The sequence below is a fragment of the Myzus persicae genome, unplaced genomic scaffold (assembly GCF_001856785.1).
Source record: "Myzus persicae strain clone G006 unplaced genomic scaffold, MPER_G0061.0, whole genome shotgun sequence".
In the NCBI taxonomy this organism is placed as follows: domain Eukaryota; kingdom Metazoa; phylum Arthropoda; class Insecta; order Hemiptera; family Aphididae; genus Myzus; species Myzus persicae.
In genome coordinates, this window is record NW_019103832.1 from 95,932 (window position 1) to 122,817 (window position 26,886).

A 26,886-nucleotide genomic window follows, 5' to 3' on the forward strand; every position below is an offset into this window, starting at 1 on the left:
ATATTATATTCTGTTCGGTGGTTGGAGGGGGGGGGGGGTGACGTCCACTGTATCAGGGGGAAACATCCTATATTCCTGTAATGACTAGCGACATTACTGGTTTCTTATAAATAAATATACTATATAATAATATACTTATGTTTCCCACATAAATTTATAACATGGGGAGGTACCTACCTACTAAAAAATATATTACAATTGACATAGGTACTGTATGTTAAAATATGCATTTTGTGACAATTCAATACTCATTGGACTACGTTTGAGTGATTGGAACAAATATACGAATTTGTTTTTTTATATATTTGTAATTTGTTTGTTTGTTCCCGTAAAAATGTTTTCTTTTCCAACGTAATTTTACATGGTTTCGATGCTTTGCTCCGTAATTTTATGAACCAATACATAGAATTGTATTCCCAGAAAATTTAACAGAAGAAAAATATTTTGATATCCCGAGTGAAAAAATGCATTTAATTTTGCATGAAAATGTCACAACTATTAGTGGTCCGATGCTCCGACTAATGCTTGCATGCTGAAGGGAAACTGTACAACGTCATCGTCAAACTAAGTATTTAAAATGTAAAACTAAATTTTCTCGTCATCACATGGTTTTCTTGCCATCAAATCTTTCGTGAAATATTGGTTACATCATTTTCGTTGAAATAATATGATATTTGATCCATACGGACTCAATTCAAAGATATTAAGAAAATAAACTAGACTCAATTCAAACATATAAAAGTAGCATGGACTCAATTCAGTATCAACGGATTGGAAATACAATAATTATAATGCATTGAACATACCTACTATTTTGACTTATGAAATAAATAAATTTTTTTAAATATCGGATAATACAAAAATTGGTTACTAACCTTTTTAAGGTATTTAACATAGTATTATCCTCAGTATTATCCTCAGCAACTAATAAAAACTACTAAAGTGCAAATTATAGATTTTAAAAATTGGCTAATAATAAGTGTTAAATTGTTTCTTATTTGTAACTATTTTAATAATAATAATACTGTTTTTCAATTAGAAAACAAACATAAAGACTGTATGATTGTGAAAGAAAATATTGAGTTTAATATAAAATTGAAAAAGTTGAATATATATATATATCACATTATTCTTTTTTGAAAATTCTAAAATTGAAGACCTTGAAAATGAAAAATCAACAGAAAATACGATTTTCTTTTGATTTAAAATGACTTTATAATATTATTCTTAGTGAGGATGTCAAAGGATGATAATTGAAAAAATAGCCTGAAAGTGTGTAAATGGAACATAATTTTTATGAATTAGAAAAATATGTAGCGTACAATATTTAAAAATTTGGAATTTAGGACTTAGGTAAAATAGGAATAAAAGAAAATTAATGCAAATATGATAAAGTTGACATTTTCCAAGGTCATAAAAAGAGTTTATGAAGAAATAACATTTTTTCGGTGATCAAATTCTGAAAATGGTGAGGAAAACCTACGTGGTCTAAAACATAGTATTACGATAACTGCGTCTACTAATATAGTTTTACTCATGACAAAATATTAAATATTATTAAATATTTTGTCATGGTTTTACTATTTTACTATCTTAACAAATATTTCTGTACGTTTTTAATACTCACTGATTCGTTCAATAATTTTTAACGATATTAATTCATTGTAATGTTGCGAAATAAATGGTTATTTTTATCAAAACATTGAATATTGGTAGAATTGCGGAGTAATTAAAATAATGCATAGATTGTGACGTATAAACATGAATTTAAAAAAACCCGCCAAAATATTTGAACAATAATGTTCCCTCTATATGGTCATACTGTGGAATCACTGTGTACTTTCCGTCCCTCGCATTCCTATCGGTTCGGTTGGCTCCCAGTAATTGTAACCCTTGTTCATATTTGTTGTTCGCTTGACGGCTCCACGGCTCTAGTGTTTGGTACAGACGTCAAACGCCGACCGTCGTTCATTTTCGGCTTCTTCATCCTGTTGAAGTCACGTTGCTGGGTGCTCTTCAGCTATTGAAATTTTACCATTCTAACACGTGTATTACAAATAATTTTTATTTTTATAATTGTTAGCCATTTCACTTTTTTTTATTCTTAAGCGGTCATAATACACTACAGACAAAATGTGGAGTAAGTATATTGTACTGAAGTGTGTTTTTATAAACACGTGGGTATCTGTTGAATCTTGTATATTATAGTTTGTATTTAATTATACATCGTAGTTGAGTCAATTCCTATGTATTATTTAATAATTGCATGACAAGATTAATATTTGTAAAGCATAACTACATGCGTCTTGGTTATTCATAAATATATATTGACAAAACGATGTTCGCGTTTACAGGCATAGTAATGGAACCCGGGAAAAAATACAGCACGGTTGTCGAGAACACATTCCATCTTTCTATGGCTACACTTGATTTAGAAAGCGTTAAAAAAGGTATGTATCAAGCGTATACATATATTTCTATTGTGTAACTAAATTAAATCAAATTAAATATTTAATTACATGTTAGAATGTCATTTATTGAATAATAATTGTAGCTTAATATTATTTGTTTGTAAAATTGTGGTTTTATTAATTTATGCATGATTTATGGCCCGCTCATGATTTTTAATTTTCTATTTCGTTGATGGTAATTGTACATTTTTGTTTTAGCTTCTACATTTTTACTTACTAGCCATACTTTGTTTATCTTGCAATTAAAGTATGTTTAATAATGCTTAGGCGAGTTATAAAATCCTTCTGTTCTATTGATAACTAATTTACACTACCTGGCAAAGGTGGTTATGCCTGTTCTGACAGTTATTTTTGTGTAATTGTGAAGCCCAAACTAAAGAAAAATTTGTGGTCTACAAAGTTTCAGATTTCCCATCATAAGCAGTAACTGATATTTATTGACAACAATGTTTGAAACTTCGCCTACGTCAAATGTTTCTTGGTCTGGGTTGGGTTTAAAGATGCACACAATAATAGTAAATAATATATTCGCTAATGTCAAATATAAATATCAAACTATCCATTCAATTGGGGGTTAAGTGTCCACCATATGGATAATACTTTAAATCAAGGATGGTGTATTAAAAACTGTTGTAATTTTCTAAATAAAGCCAAACCACAACATTTTGGTTTTAATGTATCATGTTAAAAAATTTGATTTATATATAATTTACCTATCACTACATTAACATTGTTAACAATTGATTCGTTAATATTGGTGTTTTTATACAGCTGATGATGTACACACTGTCTATGTTGAAACTGATGATAACCCACGTGTAATCCTTTGTCACTTGTCTAAAGCATCAAAACTGTTCCAATGCAGATTGGATCATATTTTCCCACGAGGAACAGATTTGAAGTTTGTTACATCAGCTACTGCCAACATACATATGACTGGTATTTATTGATTTACAATATTGGTTAAAAAATGTAAATTAATATTTTTGTTATAAATGTATAGGTTATTTAGAACTAAACGAAGACGATGAATTTGATTCTGAGTTAGAAAGCGAATCTGAAGATGAAGGAACACAAATTGAGAAAAAACCAGTTCAAGATAAAGGTACTTTTTACATAAATATTCTGTAGAAGTTGTTGTTCAAGATCTCCGAAGATCGTTTCATTTTTATATAGAACTTAACTGTGAAGTCAAGTTTTTTATTTATTTTATAATATATAAAGATTAGAGCTCAGACGTTTATGACCGCATATTTTTTTTTGCCCGATCAGAATTACACCCAAGTAACTAGTAGGTATTGATACAGGTGTAGGTTGAACAGACATAATATACAACGTAATTAATAAATAACTAAAGCAATGTATTTCATAACATATTATCATGGTTAGTTTAAACCCAATTATATAAGTAAAGAAATTATATTTATAGTTTAATAACAACAACAGATAAATAGTAATGAGAGAGGTTGAAAGAAACAGAAAAATATTAGATAATATTTTTGGCAACGAGTGCATTTAAAACAGATGAAAGTAGAGTCATTAGTGGGCTGATTAAGGCATTTAAATTAGATATAAATTGGGAAAAGATGGCAGATGGATTTTCCGTGTAAATATCTTGATTTTGAATAGCTTCCGCATATGTTTTGGACTCTGGTTGAGAGTGGTGATCCGTAGTCTTGGTAAGTGGAACATTTTGAGGAATTTTTTTAAAAAATTTTTTGAAAGTCTGGCATCCTTTGAAGTTCGATTTGTGATCCAAGGAGCAAAGGGCGCATTTTACAGGACTGTTCCGATCTTTGGAATATTCATTAGTGTGATGATTTGCACTGCATTTGATGCAGCGCGCGGCATGATAACAATAATTTTGCCTGTGGCCGTATGATTGGCATTACGGAGAACCGCGATTCTTTTTGTGTAGTTTTTCTATTATGACTTTTGTATTGAGTAAAGACGAGATTTTAAGGATATCCATATTATTAGCATCTTGGGAAACTTCCACAAAAAATAGGTAGGGGGCGTTTGTTTTTATCTAATATGTTTTGAACTCGTGCGACAGAATGTCCCAGTTCAAATAGAGCTAAAACAATATCGGTTTCTGCGGTAGAGAAATGTAAATTTCTGATGACAAACCTGACTGAGCGGTATTGACGGGGCTTGAAAGTGTGGATTTTGGCGTCAGTATCCTTTTAATGTTTCACAATTATGTTGAAATTATACATACTCGAGGGCTGAACAATAAGGTACGATGTTGATGATTTGCATGTGAATCCAGTCAGACCGATAAGTTTTGTTAAGAGGTTTTTGAATGATGAGTAATTAGAGTTGTCTTTGATGTAAATTGGTGATGCTGGAGTATCATCGCCCTAATCAGGAATCTGTGAGTTACCATGAGAAATTATGGAACTAATAGATGGCGTAGTAGAATTGTTTTCGTCGCTGTCGAGAACGGCTTATCTGTTTGGTGTGATGAATATTTTAGATTTTTTATCACTAGAAGTAGGTGACAAAGACGAATTGGACAGGTTGCGTTTTGATTTTTTGTAGGAGTAAGTGGGGAAGAAACGGGACTCATACTCTGAGCCTGATTCTTCAATAAGACAAATTTATCGCCGACCTTAATGAAACTAAGCATTTGTAAGTCCATGATATCTACCGATTATTGACAATGATAATATTTAATGAGTGTACTATAACGAACCACGGCAATAACGGAGAGAAAACCGTATGAACATGTTGAGCGCTACGGCCGAACTAATACCCAGACTTATTTTAGAATATTTTGATTATCATTGTTAATTGTATTAATGAGTAAAATCTGTTGAAAACTGAGAGATTATATAGTTTATTTAAAAACCATATTGTCAAGTCTTCAGAGGTCTTTCAAATTTGAATATATTGGTAAAATAATTATTCTACTGTGTAATCCTGATACTTTAAGTGCTTAATCATCAACAAATAAATTTTTTTTTATCATACTAATAGCTGCATTGTTTGTAATAAAGTAATTTCAAATACTTATTCATAATAATATTATTTTTTAAAATTATTATGACCTCTTTTTTTATGAATAAAATAGGTAAATTATATATATTTTAGCATTATTAATTGCACATTTTATCGTCATTAATGTCCGAGTTCTGATAATATATTGTCATATATAAATACTGGTGTTTAATTATCCTGTATTAATTATTTTAGTACCCGTTAAGTATGAAATTTTCTGTACAGTAAATGGTACAGTAGAAACTTGTCACTGTCAGGCCTTGGACTATGACAGTTAATAGAAATTTTACGATTAACTTAAATATTTATTGTAATGTTTAAAAACTTCAATTTGTTCTTCAACTCTGTGTGTATCACTAATTTGGATATTGCAAACTATTTGCTTACAGTTGATAATGTATATATTATCACAATGACAACATTAACTTTTTTTTATGGTGACCAATGATGGATAACAAAGGTTGATGGTGTTAATTGAGTTTTTACTGTACCTCATAATTTAATATTTAGTATGCTACTCTCAAATTGTAGTATTGTAATAATTTTTAATCAAACACCATGAAAAAGAGGGATTTCTCCTAATAATAATATCTTGACTTTTATAAATGTTTAAAAAAAAAACCGTGTTTAATTTTAAATATCTCAACTTTTATAACTGAAAGAATAAATGTCCCAATCAATTACTTCATTTACTTCACAATTACTAAATTTCCAATTAGTTTTCTGAAATATAGTCCAACCACCCAAAGCCCCCACTACATTTTTACATAAATATCCAATCTCCTTAATATATAGTCGAGTTATCAATTTTGATGGTATTAAGTATGTTTATAAGTAGCATAATTGTCCATATTATCCATCATAGTAATGAAACTAGTGCTGCTATTGTTTGTAACCATGTAATAATATTAACATCTTGCATGATATCTTAAAATAATTAACAGGCAATAAGCGAAAATTAGAAGATAATATTCCAAAAAAAAATAAATCTATTAAATTGGACGAGAATAATCAGTCTGATGAAGATAGTGATGATGATGGTGAATCTGATGATGAAATTATGGACTTTGAAGATGATAGCGATGAAGATGGAGGATTAAAAAGTAAGTTTTTGTTAAGTTGTTTTTAATTATTTCTTTGACCTGAAAAATATAATACCATTTATTCAACAATAAAAATTTTGTATTTTAAATAATTACAAATTCCATCTATTAATTTCTTACATTTTCCACGTGCAATCCTAAAATAGAAATCTTCCTAATCCTTTATTTTATAAAATTTAAACCATCTTTGTGGTTTTCTTATTTCCATAGGGTTTTGTCACTGCTCTTATAGTATTCCAATAGTATTAAACTTCTTTGCCTTAAAATACAATTTTAAATGTTTTTATACTTATAATTATGATTGTGTTTAGTAAGCGATTTGCTTGATGATGATGATGACGAAGATGACGATGATGACGACGACGATGAAGAAGATGATGATGACGATGATGACGACGAAGAAGATAGTGATGCTGAAGATGCACCAGTATTGACTAAAAACAAAAAAGAACAACAAAAAACTCCTAAAAAACAATTGAATGGAAATGAACAGAAGTCTCCTAAAAAAGAACAGAAAACCCCTAAAGGCTTAGAAAAAACACCAAAAGGTCAAAAGACTCCAATGCCCAAGACACCTGACGCCAATCAATCTTTGATAAATGTAAGTTTATTTGATGTATAATATTATATAAATCCTTGTTCGTAAACTAGAAAAATATTTCTAACTTCACGACTGAGTAAATTAAATGAGCATGATACAATTTTGTTTTTTCAATTAAAATCAATATATTAAAGGTAGTAGATTAAACATTAATTTGTGCAGAGTACATCCCCATAATGAACCACCATACTAGAAAAATGATTGCTCAAAAATTAAATAGATATTAGGCGACTCCCAAAAGTTATATCTAGCATATTTTAGAGCAATCTGAACTTTCCAAGAAGATTATTCACATTAATCTTATTACTGTTTTTTTCTTACATTTTAGGGTTCAACGGAAAGTAGTAAAAAAAAGAAAAACAAGGAACCTAAGACCCCACTTAGTGCATTAAAGACTAAACCAGACACTCCATTACCCAAAGATAAGCAAAATCAACAACAGAAGTTAAACGGTGGAGTTATCATTCATGATCTCAAAGTTGGTGATGGTGCTACAGCAAAACCAGGAAAAAATGTACATATTAATCAATTTTAGTATTTGGATTTTATACTTACAAATTTGTTTTATAATTTATAGGTTAAAGTATATTATATTGGTCGTCTGAAATCAACTGGTAAAGTGTTTGATTCAATGCAAAAAGGACCTGGCTTCACCTTTGGATTACAACGTGGTGAGGTAATTAAAGGTTGGGATATTGGTATTGCTGGCATGAAAGTTGGAGGCAAAAGAAAAGTTATATGTCCACCAAATATGGCGTAAGTAATATTTTCTGATACTAATTTTATTTAAGTTATTTAACATGACCTTTCATAACCGAAGAGTAAAAGAAAAAAATTTTATTGTACCTTACAAATTATGAAAGATCAGGTGCTATTCTTACACCATATATTATAATTATGATGTGGACTTAAGACACCATCTCAATATTATGAGAGGAGCATTTTTTTTTATTATTATTAATATAATAAGACATTCCTAGCCTAAAAGGCTGTCTACATCTATGGATAATTAGTAACATTATTCAGAAATATTTTTATGATACCAGGTGACACTTGCCATCATCTAGTAGTAAAATATTAAATAACTGTTAAGAGGACGTGATACCTGCATGTGTTGTATCTGTCTTACAAGTTAGATTTTATAAGAGGTCAATTCACACTAATTTTTAAACTAACGGAGCTACACGTGTTCAGCTGAGCGTGCAATTTGCTATGTTACGCACTTGTAAGACAGACAACACATGCGGGTATCACGTCCTCTTAATATTTTAAATCTGGTTAAATATATAAAAATGAATCGTTTTGTTAAATTATAATTTTAACATAACAATTTTTTTCCATTGTAAAATTTTTAATTGATGTTGCATAATTTTCAATTAGTTAAGCGATGTTCTTCTTTTGGTGTCCTAAACTGAGTTACTCATTAGTGTAATATAAATATTAAAGAATAAATTCTATTAAATTTAATATGTGTATGTTAAAAAAAATTTTGTTTTTATTTTCAGATATGGTGCTAAAGGCAGTCCACCTGAAATTCCACCCAATAGTACTTTAGTTTTTGATGTAGAACTAAAACATGTTAATTAAGTTTATCCAATATGTTTTTTATTCCGACTGATATTCCTATGAATTTTTTGTTATTTACCATTCATTTTTCTACAAAGGCCACAAACAATATATCAGTATTCCGTTTTTGTTAAATAAAACAAAAGTAAAAATAACTACAGTAACTACATTTGAAACAATATAAGTATACAATTGTTTATTATACTTCATAATACTTTAAATTGCTAACAATTTTTGTTAATTGTAGAAAGAATTTCTGTTCTAAACTATATAGCAATAATTTACCAATTGTATAAGAATGACTTTTAATAAATAATTAATTCATAATTTTAGAAGTATTGAAGTCAAATCATTTTTATTTAAATACCTTATTTATGATCCAACTTATTTTTTCTGAGCAAAATTATCACTTAGTTCATAATACACATAATAAATTACATAATTTTTGTGGATGTTAGTATTGAATAAAATTATGTACATTTAATTCTCTTAAGTGTTGACAAATTGTTGATAGTATATATTGATGTTAAAATCTATCATATGATTAAAGTGCTAAGGGCTAATAATGTTTTATTTTTATTGGAGAAACATACTAAATAAATAACTTTTATTATTCCATACAAATATGATATTTAAATATTTATAGGTCTATGCTGCTTAACACGTTCACTGTCACATGTATATTTCTAATCTGGTGCCACACATTGCGTGTCTACGGATAACATACTCGGGGCAATAAAAGTATTCGAAAAAACACGGGAAACCTAAAACCGACTGACAAAAATGTTCTGTTTTCTGAATGGCCGGATAAATAATAAAACAGTGCCTCTGTGGCCGATTAATTGTAGGGGTGTATTTTCCATATGCACTGTGACGATCACGGATCGGCGGTGGCCAGAAGGGCTCTACTATTAACACTGATCCATGATCGGCAGCGGAAGTGAAAGTGTTAAATAATTGCACCACAGTTTTTAGATATTATTATCCCTGTGCCTTGAAAGGTGAACCATTTATTTAATTATTTTGGTTAGCTCTACTCTGAAACTAAGATGGAATAAATGTATATTTTTGTTGCTTGGAATTTATATGTTCCATTTATACACAAAATTAAACTTGTGAAAATCTGACACAGGTATAACTTACTTTAAGATGAATGAGATGCCTTGTATAATTAGTTTGATATTGTGTCACATCACTGAGTTCACTTGAATGTTTATGCTAACAAAATTGGTAGATTATCATGAGCATGTGAGTTTTCTTATATCTACCATCATTAACGAGTAAAATATATTATGCATATTATGCTGGGCTCAGTCCATCTTAGTTTTTATCACAAACTAAAAGAAGTTTTGCATTAATAGTTAAACTTGATATGACTCAAATTTATTTTAAGTAAAGTCTAAAAAAAATTCTACAATATTTTAAAAAGAATTAAATATTCTGATTTGAAGTTCTGAGAATTTTTGGAAAAAAATATGCTGAGGCAAGTAAAAAGATTAACATAATATAGAATTTTACTCTTGATATCATAGGTAGTGATGAATAGTTAACTTCTAAATGCTAATAATATTAAGCTAGATTCAAAAATGCATACATATTAATAGAACGTTGGAAAGTAAGGCGTTACAAACAATGTTACCGTTCTAAAAAATGAATTACAACATCAGTCCATAATGACTAATGAGTATAATGTTAAGAGGATGTGTTGTCTCCGTCTTACAAGTGCGTAATATAGCAAATTGTACACTCGGCAGAACACGTGTAGCTCCGTTAATTTAAAAATTAAATTGAATTGGCCTCTTATAAAATCTAAAGGTAAGATTATTATCCAGGCAACCTCATAGGCTTTTTACTTTAATTTTAACACGAATGATGAGTATTTTAAAATTGTAATTTTTTTATACGTCTTAAAATACAATAACGGAGCTACACGTGTTCTGCTGAGCGTAAAATTTGCTATGTTACACACTTGTAAGACAGAGACAACACATGCAGGTATCACGTCCTCTTAAACGCAAATAGGTATTAGATATGAGTATGACATCGATAATGCACATTTGACTTAATGTTATACATGAACACAATTTGTAAGTATTAATTATTGAGGTTATAATTAAGTTAATTTAAGTAAAATATAAAGAAACTACTACAGCATTGCTGCAACATTTATTTGTAATTTGTGTTATGTTACTACCCAACACTACGAATAAGTACAATGGTTTAAAATTATACTTCAAATTGAGGCAATAATTAAAGATGAATAATTGATTTGAAATATAGATTTTACTTTTATTATTTTGTATGAAATTGAATTATTAGAAATTTTGGAATAGCTTAAATGGAAAACCTTAAGTGCACAAGAACATAATTTTGTTAATTTGTTGGAATGAGTCAAATTTATGTAGTGTTTGGAAAGAACGTCGTTGACTGAACAAAATGTGAACGTGCAAACGTCACTTGTTTTTTTTCAAATTTTTCATTTTTTCAATGACGTTTATATTTTATTGAATTTGAGCGATTTTTAAAACTCAATTTACTTACCATTTATTAAATATAAGTTTAAAATATATTGATTAATTTTCTTATTATAATTCCTATAAAAAAAATTTTAATGAACAAACTAGTGATGAACGCATTCATTTTTTCAATGAACAAGAATGAAAATTTGAAAAAAAAAAACACGGACGTGCATGAATTCAGTTTTTTAGTGAATGTTCCAAAACTGTTTATGTATTTATGCAACATTTAAAAATAAATAACTATTGTACCAATACAGAACATGATATCTGGTGGAAAATGCAAATAATTAGAAAAATTTAATACAATGTTGGCACGTTTTACACATATTTATCATCTACACCAGTCTTCTTGAAGTAAATCATTCTACAAAAATTTTTTTTTTCAATTAATCTGTTTTAGACCTCGAAGTTTAAAGTAAAATAAAAAGTTGTATTATTTTTATTATGTGTTATCTATTTTATATAGTGGGTTAGTTCAATTTTTTGGTCATCTGTCCAGTATCAAATCTCGTTTATACCAACAATTCAAAATCAATGTATTTAATAATACATTAATAAATAGTACTTTATTATTATATTATTAATTTGTTGTTGTAATTAGTTAATACTTTATTGCTGTATCAAATTATTTTCCTTTTAAATAAAAACAGTAAACAAAATAGTTCTTTGATTATATTAATCTTTTTTTTTAAACCACAAACTGTTGAAATTATCATTATGTGAACTAGCATAGGCCATTTATTTATCTAGTTTCATGTATTTATATTATGGAAATAATATGTACACAATTTGCTTGACCCATGATTATATTAAAATAGTTTGAAGGTTTAACCTAAAAAATAGCGTATTTCAGATAAGATTTAAAAATTATATTGTATATAACCAGAGAATGTTAATGACAATTTAATATTTTTTTCAGTCACACACACTTAGTTAGCAAATTATTCTGAAGTATAAATAAATATGACTTTTTTTTCATTAATTTTGACACCAAACGATGTAAATTCATGTGTGAATATGTTTCGACAACATACAGAGACTTTATGTCCAAAATGTGGTATAAATAAAACTATAATAGTGAAAAAGACATTGCGTCTCACAATGGCCATTATAGACATTGATTATGGAGCATTTATTCGACGGCCAATGGACTGGACATTTGAATATGAAACACCTCAATTTGTGCTTAACAACCGATTTAAGTTCACTTTAAAAATAAAATCATCCACAAACAATCAAGAGGTGATAATATGTCACTTACACGAAGGTAATAAATATCAATCAAATATAGATGTACAATTAGATTCTGGATCAAGTGTTGTGTTTTCTTGCCAACAAACATGTAGTATACATCTTACTGGCTATTACTTGAACTGAAACTCGTGTTTGGTAAATTGGTTTGATAATTATCATATTATTATTAATATACAGTGAAAACTGTTAGATGTAATTTTTAATATAATTATTAAAAATATAAAACAATAATCGTTTTTTGACATAATTATTACCAGTTGTTGGTATATCAATTTGTACTCAGAATTGTATGTGAATGCTATAATGTGTTCTTTTATATTACATAAAACTAACTGGATACCTAGTTTACTGAAACCTGAATCATACTTTTTTTATGACCGTTCGTCAATAAAATATTTGTGTACTTTGGCATTAGTTTAAATTCATTTGTTTCCAATATTTATATTTTACTAGTAATTTGAATAAATACATATAATTTTCATTAAATGTATTAAAAATGGAAGTGGAATATGACAAAAGTAAAATGTAAATAATTTACATGGTAATTAGCTACTTGATATCAACCAGTTCAGAAAAGACCGATGAACTGAAGTTTGACAGGGCTAAAAGCGTATAACATTGGAGTAAAATAGTCCAAGCAATGGGGAGATGGTTAATGATTTACTGCTAAGACTCTTGGAAAATTAAGAAGCTATTAAGAGAGTAATCATAATTAAAAAATATTCAATCTTTGTATTATAAGAATTAAATAGTGATTAAGTGTACAATGTTCTTTTTACAATTAATTTAAGGCCAGTAGAAATCTAGCCAAAACATACAAAATACAAATTAAAATATACCATTTAATGACTCTTCCATGAACTTTGAATAAAGTAACATAAATTTGGCAACAAATGCCTCCAAATGAAACATGGTTTTATTACCTTTCAATAAACTATGTTCATAAAACGATGCAATTTCAACAATATCGTGTTTCAATGAAATGTCACAGTTTTTCACCAACTCTTTGAGTAAAAACTGAAAATTATATATTCATAGAAATTATGTCTGTATGATTAATAATATAATTTAATTTTACGTACTTTAAAAATCACATTTGTTGGAATGCCGTGAACTATCAATTCATAAAGCATGGATCGAACTTCGAGCAATTTTCCAGGAGTTTGCTGGCTTAATATTTGTTTGGCAGTATCACCAATATAAAGTTGCCAATCTGGTACAACAACACTTTGCTTCACATCAAAAGGATACCTATCATTACAAAAATAAATTGAATTACAAATATTTCTAATAATTATTTAAAAAATAACATCAAATAAACATGTAAATACTAACTGTTTTACTTTACTAGCTTCTAACATTAGTATTGCTCGCCTTAAGTTTCGTTCACAACTCTGAGAGATAATTAAAGCCAACTCATCTGGTAATGTTAATCCTTCTTTTTTGCAAATTGTCTATGAAAAATGCAAGATAATTAGTGATTTAAAACACATTGGTTCATATTATGCATAAAATGTTTAATGTTAATTTTATTTTAGACAAAAATTAATTATACAGATCAAATTCTGTAACAAAGGAAAACACGAATAAGATTTATCTGTAAACAACATATTATATTTAAATATAATTATGGGTCGCTAGGAAAACAATGAAAATTATAATTCATAGTTAATTCCACTATACTATTACTAAATACATAATAATGTATAATATATTAATATGATCTTTTACACATCTTCTTCAAAAGCATTATATTATACATACTCCCATATGTTTAGGTATTTCAACTATTAATTATTGTTGCAACAATAAATAATTTTACAGAACACAATATTATATTTTTTTCGACAATTATAAAAATAGGCATCCTTTTTTCACCAATAACAATTGAAGATCTAAGAGTAAAATCAGCCAACTGATCTGCTTTTTAAAATCAAATGGGAGCATTTCTCACTTTGTTTTTATTCCCCATGGTTTTTGACAGTTGAAATATGTTAATGTACTAGAGTACATTTTTTTTTACTTATTTTAGTTATTGAAAAATCTGGTTTACTTTTAAAATTTTACAAATATCTTCATGAGTAGGAGCTGGAACACGCACAGCTAAACATCTACTACGGATGGCTGGAATCACTTGACCAATGGAATTAGCACACAAAATAATACGACAAGTAGCCATATATTTTTCCATTGTTCGTCGCAAAGCTTGTTGGGCTTCTTTAGTAAGCCTGTCCACTTCAGTTAATAAAATTACTGTAACATAAATATAAAATAAAAAAAAAGCTAATGATTAATAAATGTTAACTTGGGATATATTACCTTTAAAGTGCCGTTGCTTAGTTGAATCTAATTGATGAGTTTGTGCAACAGTTTTTATGAGCTCCATAACTACAATGCGGTCATACATACCAGCATCACTAGCATTTACTTCTATATGATAATTGCTAGCCACAGTCATTATCTCAAATTTTTTATTTGAAGGAGTCTATTAAAAACAATAAAGAAATTATTAAATAAATGGATGACATAGATTTATATTGGTTTTATACCATGAAGTTCATGTGTTCAGTGCGTAATCTTTCAACACCAGGGCCATACAGTTGTCGTAATAATGCTAAAATACGAGTCTTTTTTCCAGCACCATTGGGTCCGTAAAAAAGTAGATGTGGAAAATCGCCTTGATTTACCTAAACAATTATGTATTTAAAAAAAATATTAAACAACAACACAATTTAGTACAACTACTGCTAAATCAATGTACTAACGAGGTTTGTTAAATGCTGAGCTTGATCCTGGTGGTAATCGACCTTTTGTAACGAATTAGGTCGATATTTATCTGCCCACAGGCTCATTTTAACTAAATCAAGAAATTTTAAAATTAAATAAACAGAACGAACAATAATTAATATTGTTGAAAAGAACTATGGTAGACTGTAAGCAACTACACTAAGACAATGAGTAATGATTAATAACTTTTAACTATCAAGATTCAAGAGACAATCGAACAATTCAAAGTTTCTACTAACTAGTGTACTAATTCACTCAAGTATAAAATTATAATCAATTTTTACAATAATCATTTGGCGGGAACTAAACTCAAATATGATAAAGCTAAAAAATAATTGCCAAAGAGACTACAGTGTAACCTAATTAAATATTAGTGAAAAATATAATACTTTTAATTATTGCTATGAAAATATTATATTATGTTGTATAATATCATACATAATATATATATTGTTCTATGATAATATTATAACTCATATGATCTATGCGATTAAGAAAACATTTTATGCTTTTAACTATATACAGACGAAAAGAACGTCATAAACATAAGCTAACTCATTTCATTAACATGGAGACAAGCAAGTAAAATAATAACAATGTTGCCAACATTGTCTAAGCTTGTCTCTTTAAGACATTTTTAGTTTTCCAAAGTCACAGCTTGCTTGTTGTAGTTGTCAAATTTTTAGAGGTTATATGTACCATAATTGTCGTAAATTCTTTCACTTATGGCTCCGATTTGAAGTCGATTTTGAGTTTTGGCTGGCCTTTCATTTTGTGCGAAGTTGATTCGTAAGTATAATGTTTATTTTGTATATTTTTGTTGCTTAATATTTTATTGTTGACCTCAAAAATGTAAAATGTTCTGTTTGTTAACTATACGGTTTTTGTTGGAATTCTAGGTTAAAACACTTGGTTTTGTTTTATGAATTATGATAGTTTAACCACAATTCGTAATGTTAATTATCAATAATAAATTATAATTATAATATGAAGTAAACATGAACTTGTCTTACTAGAAGTATCCTAGTGCTTAAATAATGATTTGATTCAAGTACATTTATTTCTTAGTAGAATAAATATGATTTGCTTAATTTAATAACTGATTTGGATATTAGCTTAATATTATGTATTATAGTTATTAATTAAAATATTTATCAATTTTATTTGGTGACTTTATTTTAACTTCAATAGTATCAACTATTAAGGATTTAAATAATATCCGTAGACTAATAACATTGTTACTATTTTTATAGGGCAAGATGCAAATTTTTGTTAAAACCCTCACGGGTAAAACAATTACTCTCGAGGTTGAGTCATCAGATTCTATTGAAAATGTAAAATCGAAAATCCAAGATAAAGAAGGTAAATTTTAGTATCAATGATTGAATTCTAGATTTCTCCTGTTTGAATTATGCACCTATTGACCATACTACTGTATATTCGACAGAACCAAACTTCACTGACATTCTGTGTATATTAAACAGTTTTTCAAATAAAGTAAATTTAATGCAGTTATAACGGTTGTATCCAAAATCAAAAACAATTATGTCATCAAAACCTACCATTTTTTTTTTTTTTTTGTATTAGCTTTGCAACATTAACTATTTACTATGTACATTACATTTAGATCATTAACATGTAATGTGTGTGCATTATTCCCAACAAGTATTGAATTAATTATCTATCACTAAAACCTTTAGTTTTAAATATAGGCCGAAATAGTCTTATCTCTAAAATATGCTTTAATATTCAAAATACATTTTTTCAATAAATTGTGTAATGAATTAGTCATCCACATTTCTCATCCCTGTTGAGCTGCACTCATTCAATAAATATATGTAAAAACCTCTATTCCTAAGTCCTAACTACTTAATTAAATAATAATTTGAAATTCGTTTTTTTATCATAATTCTCCATTAAAGAATGTTATGTAAAATTAAAAATTAATATTGCACTTGGGCATCTTAAAAAACTAAAAAGTAATACGTCGCAGGACACCTAGTAGATGTAAAACATTGAAAAGTTGATGGTTATTGAAAGAATTTAAAATTACAGGAAACCAACTAATCGTCATATGTAAGCTTTGCAAAAAGCTATAGTATATTCTCCAATGTGGCTTAACATTTTTACCAATAACATGTAATTGACAAATGTAGGTTTCTCGCTCCTTTATCTGTATAAAATTGTTTTAACTGCACTTAACAATTATACAAACATAATAACAAAAATGTTCCTCGGAAATTAATTGTATAGTTAATTAATTTTATACATAAGCTTTTCTGTGATATCAGTTATTTGAACACCCCCCCCCCCTGCAGTTGCAGTACTTATAATCCGTCTGGGTGCCACCAGATATTTAAATGTTTTTTTCATGAAAACCATGTAATTGTTTTATGAGGTAGATTGTTTACATACAATTTATTTGATATATAATACAAATTTATTTGGACGAAATACAATGTTTCAAAGTAAACTTAATTATTGCCTAGTTGTCTTTTAAAACTTAATATATAATAATTTTTTAGGCATTCCCCCGGATCAACAGCGTCTTATTTTTGCTGGCAAGCAATTGGAAGATGGTCGCACATTATCTGATTACAATATACAGAAGGAGTCAACTCTTCACTTAGTACTTCGCTTAAGAGGTGGTGCTAAGAAGCGTAAGAAGAAAAATTATTCCACACCAAAAAAGATCAAACACAAGAAGAAGAAAATCAAGTTAGGAATTCTTAAGTTCTATAAGGTAAGAATTTTAAATTAATGTTACCTTTAAAACTTAAAATATCTTATACATAAAATTAAATTATTATCATTATTTGTAGGTTGACGAAAATGGAAAGGTGCATAGATTAAGGAAAGAATGTGCTGCTGAAAACTGTGGGCCTGGAGTATTCATGGCCGAGATGCCCAACAGATTCTACTGTGGAAAATGTAGTTCTACCATAGCTAAATAAATTGTATTTTATTTTTAAGTACAATACAGTTTATTCTAAAAAGTCTTGTATTTTTCTTTGACAGTATTTTTTAACAAACATCCTTTATATTCAATTATGATTATTAAATACTAGGTTTTCCAATTCACATAATGGGTACAGTCTTATTGTATACAAATATTAAGTAACATTTTTTTAAATTAAGCAAATAATAACTACAGTACTCGAGTAACTAGCATACATGATACAGTTAAATTAAATCTTAACATGCATATAACGTATCAATATTAAATGGTATTAAACATAATATATACAATAATATTTGGTTTCCGCTGTTTCTTCGTATATACCTTAAATAAAACAAAATATTTAAGGCTAAAAACATACATAGTAACATATTTATTTTGTTTGACTAGATTACTAGTGTGCAATTTCTAAATATTTATTTTCAATAGTTCTTGAAAACTATACATATTTACCACTTAAGATATTTTAAGTACTTATTTTAACAACAGTTTTCATTCTACTATTCTCGAGTTTTGAGTTCTCGCTGTTTCATAATAATTTTGATTGTTCCAAACACTTAAATATTAAATATAAGTCGATTGTCTGGTATAATAATAAGTCAAGATAACATCTTATCCTGTTATCCGTGTGTAAAATGTTCAGCCTGTTCAATGGTCATAAGTGATTTAATATTATTTATTAAATCTGAGAAATTTGGACGATCGCCTGCTACATAAGCCCAACAAGGCCTCATAAGTTTGTTATATATGTCTAGGGTGCATGGAGGGCATGATGGACATTGTAAACGGTGACCTTCTTCCAAAACTCTTATTAGTTTTTCAACATCTAGCCTTTCTTCCAGTTTAGAGACTACATTTGGTTCTTTACCCAACGAAAAAATTTCAAAAAGTAATACACCATATGCCCAAATATCAGTTTTTGGAGAAAATTTTCCATACAAAATAGCCTCTGGAGCATGCCTAGAAGTGTACAATTTAAGATTTAGCATCAACATTTTCATAAAACTTCTTAACAAACTCACCATTTCAAAGGCAAATCTCTCATTGTTTGTAAGTAATAGTATTTTTCATCAGGTAGAAATTGAGCAAGTCCAAAATCAGAAATTTTTACAACTGTTGGACTCGATACCAAAATATTTCTAGTAGCTAAATCTCTATGTATTATATTTAGGCTTCCTAAATATTCCATTCCCTAAAATAAAAATTAATTATACTTAAAACACAATTTAATACATAAAAATACATTTTGTTAAAAAGTAATTTTTTATGAATTAAAGTATTTTTATGCATATACTTATCAATGCTTACTATTGTGTAAGTTTATTGTTAAATGTATATAATAGAATAACAAAAATCGAAATATTAGTACTTAATAAAATGATAATATATTTAAAAAATACAAAATTATAATTACTTGAGCAATGTCTAAAGAGTATTTTAATAATCTATCAGTTTCCTCTACAAGTTCATCTTCATGTAATCGCAAGTAACTACTTAATGAACCTAGTTCAATATATTCCATTACGAGCATTAAATTTGGTTCTTCTAGTACACCTTCTATTTCAACAATATTTGGATGGCTAAGTCCCTAAAATGAAAACCAAACAACATGTATACAATATATTTCTTAAGCAATTAAATAAGACTTACCTCTATAATTCCAATTTCTCTTTGAAAATCTTCGGTTTGGAATGATCTTTTCATATGCTTCACAGCAACTTTTTTGTTTTTTTTATCATTATATTCTAACAAGCCTTCTAATACAACTCCATAAAACCCCTAATGACAGTTAATGATAATTAGCATTTTTAGTGAAGTACAGTGATGGGAAAGAAAGTGCTCAAATGCATTAAATTTCCAAGTAGTGAACATAAAATAAGTTTTTATTCTCTTTTATGAACAAGAGCATTTTCAAATCGTTCATTGACAAGTCAACCTTCATACATGAAATTCATAACTAATAGCCAGTGGTGGGTCGTAACAAAGTACAAATTGCAAATGTCTGTAACAAAATTACTTTTGCAGTAACATAATTATAACAATATAGGTGACTCCTACAGAGCTAAGTATTTCATTGAAATGTAATTGTTATGATTTTTAATTAGAAAAATGCAACAATTTAGTATTTAATATTTATTGGTTTGCTCAAAAATTATATGCGAAATGTACCTACTAAAATATTAACAGTATGATGAGAAATATTACATTTACATAATTCTATAAATTGTATTTTTTGTTATTGTATAGTATTCACTATCTCTGGTATTAACTGATTGTAACAATATTTTCAACAATATAATTTAATCTGGTCTTTTTCTTAAATTGTATGAACCTGAACTTGAACTAGTTTGTTTAAAAAAAAACTTTCCCATCACTGGTAACGCAATATAGTTTTAAATTAAAAACATTTACTTGTCCTATAACTTGCTGTAAAGTCAATGTAGCATTATTGAATTGATATGTTTTTTTTTGGCAGTTCATAGCACTTTGCATATTGTTCTTTATCTCTTCTTTTGATGTAAGCTACACATAATTAATATTTTTTTGTTTAAAATTCTTAGCTTCAAATTAAAATAAATATTATTTAAACCCTTAAAGTGGTCTCATGGTAAGCTCCATTTTGAGAACCTGAATAACTTTTTTTATACCCTCGGACCAGGGGAGGAGGTTTTGATTGGTTAGGTTAAAACATGTGTTTTTATGTGGACCAATGATTTATAGCCAAGGGTGGACACCCATCCAAGAGCCAGTGACGCCGGACAATGCTTGACACACTTAGTCACCAAACCAATAGGCCACAACTATATATATTTTATTGATTGACAAATAGTATTTATTTACTTGTTCCATGAATTGATTAAAACTTGTATTGGTAGCTGCAAGCATAGAATTTTCATTTTGATAACTTCTTCCATCATCCTAAAAATTAATTAAATAATTATTTTTAAACGTGTACATTATAATAGATCAATAAATGTATATTATAATTACGCACAGGGTTAGAATTAAAATCAATAAAATCTGATTTTGTCTCACTACCCGAAAAAGAGCTTGATACAGTGTCCAAAAATGTTTCGACTAGGAAAAATAATAAAACATATTAAATGTAGTAGTTACTTGTTACCATAAAAGCATATACCCAGTAATTATTAATTGTTATCCATAAATAATATATTTTTTAAGAAGTAATCGTTGATCCCCCTCTCCCACATGATAATTGCAAATTTACCTAATATGAAAAGCATTTCTGAATGCATCACTCATAAAGATTATGTACATAGAACTATATCTTACTTGTATAATCTGAAGTACAATAAATTGTCGCATCAGAGCAAGTGACATCATCACAGTATATTTCTTCTTTTTTTAATGGTGTATATTCATGTTGAGGACTAGCATAAACTTTAATAATAATAATAATAATAATAATAAATTAGTAATGATTATGCAAAACAGTCAAGTATATTTTAATGAAACACTTACTTTGTAGCCAAATTTGTCTTAAATCTCTTAATGTTGCTTGTGGTTTTTTTCTTATAAAAGGATCACTATCCCAGCAATCTGTCATTATGTGATAAATGTCATCTGTACAACAATCTGGTTTTGGCATTCTTATATTTTTTTCAAATTTCTGATAAATAAAAAATATATTTATAAAAAAATGAGTTGTTCATTAACTGTAAGCATGATAAATACTCACTTTTTTAAACAACTCAACATTTTGAACATCAGGCAATATAATACCATAGTTGAATAACTCCCACAATGTTGAACTAAACGCCCAAATATCAGCTTGAGGAGATTTTCGAGCAAGTTCAATGGTGTTATAAAACTCAGTTGGAATCCAATATAAACTAAAAAACAATATTAAAATGTAAACAAAAAATATTTTTAATTTTCATAAATGGTATACTGATGAATTTTATGTTTACCCCTAATCAGATTAATACTTGTATTGTAATTAATTTTAACAATGTTGGTAAAATTCATTGAAAAATTATTGAATAATATAAATTGTAAATACTTACTCATGGCTAGTATAACATTTATGAATGCCTGGATCTGTAAGTTTAACAATAAAGGAATTTTTTGTATGTTCAGCTACTACAAATTTATGACATCTAATTTTCCCATGAACTAAACAAGCAGTTTCCTAAAATTAAATATGTTAATTAGTAATAAGAATACAACAAAAAGTAAATATTAATAGTACTGAAAAAAACGTGTATTGTTAAGATAATATGCTCTATAATTGTTTCATTAAGAGGTATGTCATTGAAATTAAATTGAAAAATTTGTATTAAATATTTATAAAATAAAGGAAATTTACCATATCCCATAATGCTGTAGCTATATATGTTGCAGCTTCAACTAAATTGCTAAATAATATATTGTCTTTATTGGTTCGCAGATACGTATCAAGGGGTCCTAAAGCAAAGTATTCACTGACTAAGGCAGTTGGTGTATCAACACATAGACCAAACAGTCGTACAATAGCACTTGAAGACACCGAACTCCATCTCTTTGATAGACTTAACAAATCCTATACAAATTAATGATATTAAATACATTGTTCAATACATGTTTGTTTATTTTAACAAAACTAGTTACCATTAAGTGTAAATTTATGTTTACATCATCTTGAAATAATTTAACCACAACAGTAGATTCATTTCTTTTAGATTTGCACCATGTTGCTACTCGAACTTTCATAAGTGATTGCATTTTCTTTTTTGGTGAACAAATGGCTAAAGAATTATAACCAAAGTGAATAGAGTAAAAAGGTTTATTTTTTTAATGTGCCTTAAGTTGACGCTTACTTTTTAATAGTTGTATAGAATCACTATTAATTAAATGAGGACCAGTGATTTTATCATCTTCATCATCATTACCTATATTATGTTTAATACTTGTGTTTTGACATAATAATAGTTCATTCATAGCTAAAAAGTAAAATATAGTAATTATTAAAATATTAATACATTAAAAATTATTAAAAAGGTATTAAATAATTTAACATTTTTTGAGTAGATATTTATTATTTACTTAATTAGTCTACTTTATTTTACAACCAACATAACTTACCAATATCTGATGGAAATATACATTCAATAAAGTTCAAAGACATTTTATTATTAGTAATGAGTCTCCAAATAGAAGGATATTCGATTTTATCATCACCAGCGAGCTTATACAATCCACCCTTACTTTCTATTACATATGTCATCGGTTTCATGCTAAACAATTTTTTTTGTCTATTTAGTTAAGTTACTTATTTATCAATATGCAAATAAAATGAATACGTATGTATGAAAATATAATATTACCTCTGATTAACACAAACATCAATAACATAGTTATCATAATTCTTCATGCTTTGTCTAAGTATAAAACTTCCATGTTTCTTCGACATTTTTTTTTTGAAGATAGATGTAGATTTCATTATGCTATGAAATAAAATGGTATTTTAGACATAAGTTGAAATTTGAAATAAAATGTTCGATTGTTTAATTAATAATTTTGGAAAATTACTAAAATAAGTAAATTGTTAGAGAAACTTCAAACTTGTTTTGGATATTATTTTAATCCACTTTAACATTGTTCACCTTATAACCTGTCCAGCCCATCTTGGCAATCACTAATTGTTTAATATTAAAAAGAAATGTGGTTTAATAGCTATTTCTTTTAGTATACTATAGTTTTCTGACCACTGTTTGTTAAAAATTTTAATGGTTGCCAAGTGCTAAGATGTTGTATGGGTTATAACAATAATATTGTGGTAAATGTATTTAAGGTAGAATAAATGTAATAAAAGTATAAAACCTTATTTAGTGGGAAAGATTAGTTTTTTCTAGATAATAGTATACATAAAAACAGGTACCTGATAGGTCCATGAGAACGAATCGATTTAAGTTTGCTTAAAGATGGAGTATTAGTGGATGCGCACAAATCAAAATTCCAATTAACCATTAAACGATAATAGCCATTCAATAATGTTATGAATGAAAACATTGTACTCGTACTTAAGAATTTCAAGTGAATAGGTATACCAGTCTTTCTAGATATTTCAACTGTACCATCGTCAGTAGTTGATAGAAAACACAAGTCTTCAATTGCTGCCAAATGTACCCACTGAAACAATTGTTGGTTAAGATATTGATCTACATTCTACCTACACACTTAACATACTTCTTTTCTGTTTTCGGTACACATTCTTACGCCAGGCATTTCTGAATGAAATGGATTTACTCTAAATGCAACATTTACAGAGCTGCCATTTTCACTGTATAAAGCTTTATATTCTTCTTCTAAATAATCTGGTGCAATAGAATTGAATTGTTCTAAATAACTTTCTTTGATAACAGGTACATAAAGATTACCAATTGTATTGTTATTTATAAGTATTTTTAAAGTTTCCTGTACAGGCTTTTTCAAAAAAAACATGTGTTGCTTAACAACTTCTTGGGGCATAAACTGTTTATAATTTTGTTCAACTATTTCTCTGGTTTTTTCCTCTTCTAATATACATCTGTACATGTCGGCAACGCCCATGCCAATAAGCTCTCGTTTGCATGTGTCATAGCACAATCCAGTGACTTTACTCTTCAATAGATCTGATTTAACTTGATAAAAATAGAAATTATACGCATAACAATCAATTGACTTCAGTCGTTTGACGTCAGGCATTTTATATCTCAACTTGTACTCATAAACGTGATGTTCGTTTTTGGCATATAGTATGAATAGAGAGGGACTCAACCACAGATTGTCATCTGTAGCGCTCAACACTCTCAGTCCAAATAAATGTCTGGCCACTGGGCCAATATTCAACAGTTTCGAGGTCTCGATAATTACATCTTCTACAGTCGTGTTGATGGTGACAGGTATCTCGTGAGGAGTCGCTTGGACAGCAACGTGCACTTTGATGGAAATGGACGAATCCATCATCTCGTCGAGTGTCGGCTGGGCACCGGTACCTACAATTTCCGAGTGGATGGACAGGATGGACACTACGGAAATTCAACCACAAATGACAATATTTGTCAGTGAAACACTGAAACGCGCACGATCCTTAGACGATAAAAGTTTCGATTTTTAATTATCCAAACGAATAGAACAGATATGATGGTGAAACTACTTTATTAGTGGAGCACAATAAGTGTAACGACGTATTTCCAAGAAAATCGCGACAAGTAATCAGAAACCGTAGGCACTCATTATAAATTATAATAGTCATATAATCGCAATCGGCACATATCATTATTATTTATTAGTTTTTTTTTATAGTAGGCACTTACTAGCTACTACTATTACAACAATAATAATAATTATTATTTATTATTACTCAACTTCAACTCGGTAACCCAGCCGCGGATACGGTACTACTGTAGTGCCATGGTAGTATAATATGTCAATACGTTGATAAGTGGCGTCCAATATTCTCTGGAAGATTAGATTATCGCAATATTATATCGCCTATCGGCTATCGGTGGTAGCTACAACAACAACCTGTATCGTGATGCGCATGACTGCAATAATAATACTGCATTACTGCATGTGTTGCTTCATGTAGCCTGTTGCAGTAATCCCGAAGCCGTAAGGTGGTTTCAGGCTTTCAGCCATTTCTGCCTACATAACTTATAGCCATATTTTATATTCTCAATGATAAACGGCGCCGGTTAAGAAAATCAGCCACCCCACCATAATAAATTTGACCACCACCGTCCACCATACATACAAGCATTTAGTTAGATAATATATTATACTATTAATTATTATATATCTCAGTGGATAAAACTAAAAGTATACCTAACTGAATATTTTTTACTTAAGTTTGAAGTTTGAATAGGTCCTCTTCCGGTAGAGTGGTTGGCGCTCAATCAAGAGGGGGCTATTTAAATACTATATTATTCTGTTACCCATAAAGGTTATAACCGTGATAAAGATATTACCAAAAAAAAATTCCAAGGGGTGCATCTACCCATTGCCACCCACTCGGCTACTCCATTGTTTATTCGACACTTCATTATAATCCATAGCTAGTAGAGTAATAAATAATAATAGGTAAAATAGGTTTTACTCTGGGTTATTTTTCGTTACTTATTAATATTCCGTTGCACTCGGCACTCACTCGCTCTCATGCAGAGTTTAGATATTGCTTACAACCTATACATAATAAAAATGTCAACACTATCATACTGCCAAAAAAGTTAATCCGTAGAATGTGCCGAATTTGGACCAAATAGGAAATAGCTATTAATAGGTTGTAGGTAATAGGTTATTAGTTATTATTAGGGCTCGGAAGTTGATGAGTGATGACCTTAAACACATCAAAAAATGACCTAAAAAAAAATGCAAATATGAGTAGGTATATGACATAAAAATGACAGAATGTCCTTAAAAAATTACCTAAAAAAATTACAAATATTTGTTTTAAATTTATAAAAATACATTTTTTTTAAATATTTTACTCTATTTTACTATAAAATTCTAAAAACATTTATCAAAGTTTACAAATTGCTCAAAATATGACATAAAAATGACAAATAATGTCCTTAAAAATGAAATAAAAAACAAAAAAATATTTGTTTTAAAATTTATCAAACATTACAAATTACTCAAA

At 28.4% G+C, this 26,886-nt stretch overlaps 5 protein-coding genes and 1 long non-coding RNA gene across 7 annotated transcripts; 3 read left to right on the forward strand and 3 right to left on the reverse strand.

Moving 5' to 3' along the window:
• The first annotated feature begins 1,910 nt into the window (after positions 1-1,910).
• Positions 1,911-9,079, forward strand: LOC111035371 (46 kDa FK506-binding nuclear protein). The gene is made up of 9 exons (XM_022316961.1): positions 1,911-2,140; positions 2,355-2,450; positions 3,243-3,410; positions 3,475-3,576; positions 6,419-6,577; positions 6,889-7,178; positions 7,507-7,692; positions 7,756-7,934; positions 8,684-9,079. The coding sequence occupies exons 1-9, from the start codon at positions 2,134-2,136 to the stop codon at positions 8,763-8,765; spliced, it is 1,269 nt and encodes a 422-aa protein (XP_022172653.1). The 5' UTR covers positions 1,911-2,133; the 3' UTR covers positions 8,766-9,079.
• LOC111035372 lies at positions 6,472-6,882 on the reverse strand. Its single transcript, XR_002604640.1, has 2 exons — positions 6,698-6,882; positions 6,472-6,616 (listed from the first exon to the last, which is right to left on the reverse strand). It is a non-coding gene; the product is annotated as an uncharacterized LOC111035372 (long non-coding RNA).
• Positions 9,080-11,404: 2,325 nt separating the features above from the next.
• On the forward strand, positions 11,405-12,928 carry LOC111035397. The gene has a single exon (XM_022317001.1). The coding sequence runs from the start codon at positions 12,227-12,229 to the stop codon at positions 12,638-12,640; it is 414 nt and encodes a 137-aa protein (XP_022172693.1). The 5' UTR covers positions 11,405-12,226; the 3' UTR covers positions 12,641-12,928.
• Positions 12,929-13,229: 301 nt separating this feature from the next.
• LOC111035395 (replication factor C subunit 3) lies at positions 13,230-15,706 on the reverse strand. Its single transcript, XM_022316998.1, has 7 exons — positions 15,283-15,706; positions 15,067-15,204; positions 14,837-15,002; positions 14,571-14,770; positions 13,853-13,971; positions 13,600-13,768; positions 13,230-13,534 (listed from the first exon to the last, which is right to left on the reverse strand). Exons 1-7 carry the CDS (start codon positions 15,367-15,369, stop codon positions 13,346-13,348), a joined length of 1,068 nt encoding a protein of 355 aa, XP_022172690.1. The 5' UTR covers positions 15,370-15,706; the 3' UTR covers positions 13,230-13,345.
• Positions 15,707-15,961: 255 nt separating this feature from the next.
• On the forward strand, positions 15,962-18,301 carry LOC111035396 (ubiquitin-like). Of its 2 annotated transcripts, none has more exons than XM_022316999.1 (4): positions 15,962-16,093; positions 16,558-16,666; positions 17,830-18,047; positions 18,127-18,301. In XM_022316999.1, exons 2-4 carry the CDS (start codon positions 16,564-16,566, stop codon positions 18,256-18,258), a joined length of 453 nt encoding a protein of 150 aa, XP_022172691.1. In that variant the 5' UTR covers positions 15,962-16,093; positions 16,558-16,563; the 3' UTR covers positions 18,259-18,301. The 2 variants fall into 2 exon arrangements, with proteins under 2 accessions (XP_022172691.1, XP_022172692.1); XM_022317000.1 differs by lacking the exon at positions 15,962-16,093 and adding an exon at positions 16,132-16,355.
• Positions 18,302-18,314: 13 nt separating this feature from the next.
• Positions 18,315-25,886, reverse strand: LOC111035394 (tyrosine-protein kinase hopscotch). Its single transcript, XM_022316996.1, has 18 exons — positions 24,453-25,886; positions 24,145-24,395; positions 23,591-23,710; positions 23,349-23,500; positions 23,084-23,206; positions 22,875-23,011; positions 22,594-22,806; positions 22,292-22,416; positions 21,964-22,117; positions 21,747-21,894; positions 21,558-21,665; positions 21,259-21,341; positions 21,105-21,182; positions 20,676-20,786; positions 19,914-20,042; positions 19,678-19,851; positions 19,286-19,455; positions 18,315-19,223 (listed from the first exon to the last, which is right to left on the reverse strand). The coding sequence occupies exons 1-18, from the start codon at positions 25,209-25,211 to the stop codon at positions 18,884-18,886; spliced, it is 3,375 nt and encodes a 1,124-aa protein (XP_022172688.1). The 5' UTR covers positions 25,212-25,886; the 3' UTR covers positions 18,315-18,883.
• Positions 25,887-26,886: the final 1,000 nt, after the last annotated feature.